The 2,899-nt window shown below is 36.4% G+C and overlaps 1 protein-coding gene across 1 annotated transcript; it reads right to left on the reverse strand.

Annotated features, from left to right (window-relative positions):
- Positions 1-1,101: 1,101 nt before the first annotated feature.
- Positions 1,102-2,092, reverse strand: LOC105029989 (olfactory receptor 4S1-like). Its single transcript, XM_010903605.2, has one exon. It carries the CDS (start codon positions 2,041-2,043, stop codon positions 1,102-1,104), a length of 942 nt encoding a protein of 313 aa, XP_010901907.2. The 5' UTR covers positions 2,044-2,092.
- Between the last annotated feature and the right edge of the window lie 807 nt (positions 2,093-2,899).

Consider the following 2,899-nt stretch of genomic DNA (forward strand, 5'->3'; position numbering starts at 1 on the left):
CTCTATCACACCTGTTTCAAATGAAGTCCTTGATAAGCTACATCTGGTATGTTAGGGCTTGGAGAGATCTAAAACAAGCCATGCGGGGTGCCTCCAGGCGCAGGGTTGAAAAACACTGGTCTATACCCATATTCTGAGGCTCTCAATAGATTCAGTGGTTGGAGTTGGGTTAATACTCCTTCGCTGTTGCTTGTCAACCCTAATTGAAGTAGCTGTTTAGTAGGATCATGATTTTGCATACCATTGCGTGAATGACTGTCTGACACAATATTTCATTATATTTATGATTAATAATCAAATGATTAATTACTTATTAACTAGTTGCTAGAAATAAAGGTGCCATCAGTTGTCTTCTTATGAATTACTTGTTTGTCATTGAGTCAGTGTTGCTGATGCAGAGTAGGCCCTTCATTACCACACACCAAGTAACTAAATTAGGATACAGTTATGAGTCATTAGCAAACAGTTAGTTAAACATTAAACTGTTGGTTACTTTAAAACAAACCTTCATTGTGGGTGATCACAGGGATGTGAATATTTGATCTGCTAACTGGTTGTATACTCTATGTCAGATTTATCACATGACTCATTAGGCACAGAAAAGCAGTTGCTATCAAACATTGCCTACTTAATCAACTGTGTCAGTTTACTGGTGAAGGGACAGATCAAAAAAGATGATAGTTGCAAAAATACAAAAAATACAGTACAGTGGTTTATTTTAATACATGGTGTGGCTACTGTATTTTGTATTTTTATATACCAAATACCTTAATTTTAAGTGTATCTTATTTGAAAATACATTTTGATGTGTCTTTGCCCATATCTGATATCGATAACAATTGCCAAGTGTAGGAACACTGCTGTAAAACAAGCAGTAGAGAATTTGAATGAAATTGTCACATATGAAGGCTGCTCATGTATGTATCAAACAATGCTCATGTATGTATCATAACTGAATGTTATTGTTCTAAAAACATATTTTCATGACAAAATACACTTTTCTATAGTGACATTCCATGAAAAATGTCAAAAGCGTTACAATAAATAGGTCAACCATAAACAAACTTTATGTTTATACACATGTGCATTACAATAATATATTTAGCTTAGGGAAGCAACTTTACAGTTGAACATCTGTCTAACTCTATTCCGAATCTGACTGAGGTTCATCACATATATGATAGGATTTATCAGAGGAGGAACAACTAGAAACTCCACAGCCATGATATTCCTCAGGGCTAATAGAGTGGTGTTGCTTCCGTAGAGAGAGTACATCACATCAAAGAGGAGAGATACAACAAAATTAGCCAGGGTGATTAGATGAGGAAGACAGGTCTGCATGAACTTCCTCCTTCCTGTCTGGGAACATATAGATGTTTTGATGATGTTCACATACGATATCAGAATAAGAATGGTTTGAGAAAAGTGTGACAATATGACAATATAAGCAACGAGATTGTTCAGACTGGTGTCAACACATGACAGCTTCAAAATCTCAAATTTTGAGCAGTAGAGTTTATCAATGTCAACAGCACAGAGGGGTAACCTAGCTGTGAGAACTATTCCAATAGTAACTTCCAGCCATGACAAAAGCCAAGTTAGAAGAATCAGTGTCCACACTTTTCTAACAGTCATAATAGAGTGGTAGTGGAGTGGCTTACAGATGGCAACATATCTGTCATAAGCCATTACCGTTAAGTTGGTAAATTCAAAGTAAACATAGAAGGAGATGACAAATATCTGGGTCAAGCACCCAATGTATGTTATCACATGACAGTCAAATAAAAGATCGTAAAGCATTTTGGGGTAAAAAGATGAAGCACCAATGATCCCATTAATACACAGATTACAGAGGAATAAATACATTGAGTCAAGCAAAAAATATTTCTGAATAATAGTAAAGATCAGAGTGAGATTAATAAAAATGGTAAAGAGATATAGGATCAGAATAAATACAAAGTAGATGTGTCTGTTTGTCTGTGTCTCATTCAGTCCATGCAGCACAAACACTATCTCCTGGGAGGAGTTGAACAGGGATGTCATTGAAAGGAGACACACAAGACCAGTGTTCACAGTAACTGAGAAGGATCAGTTCATCCAAGTTTGATTGGTATATTTTAAAACAATTTGACAGTAACTGCCAACCATACAGCAGCCCAGCCAGTCTACAACACTAACAGCTCTCCTTCAAACAGTGTGGCTGGTATTCAGATGTTGACCATCATACTGAAAAACACAATAAATAAAACCTGTTTCATCACCATCTACCTGCAGTGGAGTATAATTCAGTGATAACGATTTTCAACAAAATCATGCTGCGTAAGATAATAAATCAAAATATAAGTAAAACCTCATTGATGATCATTAGGGTTGTTGAATGATCCAAAATAGAGTACAATAAACTGTCACGCACTTCTTCAAGTTGATAATTTGCCTGGTCACTTTTCTGTGGTCTCTGTTTTTACGGCACCGATGATCTCCTCCTGACCAGACCAGATCATACCTGGGTATGACACTTTACACTCTCAGCACCAGTCTTTTATTGGTTAGTATTTCAGTATCTGAAGGGCCATTGCAGACTATTAGATGCATGAAATGATAACAAACTGCTCCCGCTGAGGTCACTTTACCACTGGGACCGCATCATTAGGACCTTTATAATGGGATTCTAACACAATAGCCAAGTGGTTATGAATATTGAAACTTCCATGGTTATTATTCCAGTTGGTCAGTCCATACAAATTATTTAGGTTCATGCATTGATTCCAGAGCTGGAAAGGGAAATGACACTATGCCAATTTAGATTTGATTTCATATCTAAATACACCCAAAGTAAAAAATATATTAAAATGCATATGTTAAAATCGACTGATAGCAGTCTTGAGTCCCAAGGTGGCGA

This window comes from Esox lucius, chromosome 7 (assembly GCF_011004845.1).
Source record: "Esox lucius isolate fEsoLuc1 chromosome 7, fEsoLuc1.pri, whole genome shotgun sequence".
Taxonomy (NCBI): Eukaryota; Metazoa; Chordata; class Actinopteri; order Esociformes; family Esocidae; genus Esox; species Esox lucius.

Excerpts from the sequence above, each read along its gene's own strand:
- LOC105029989 (XM_010903605.2), bottom strand. The coding sequence starts at position 2,043 with ATGACATCCCTGTTCAACTCCTCCCAGGAGATAGTGTTTGTGCTGCAT.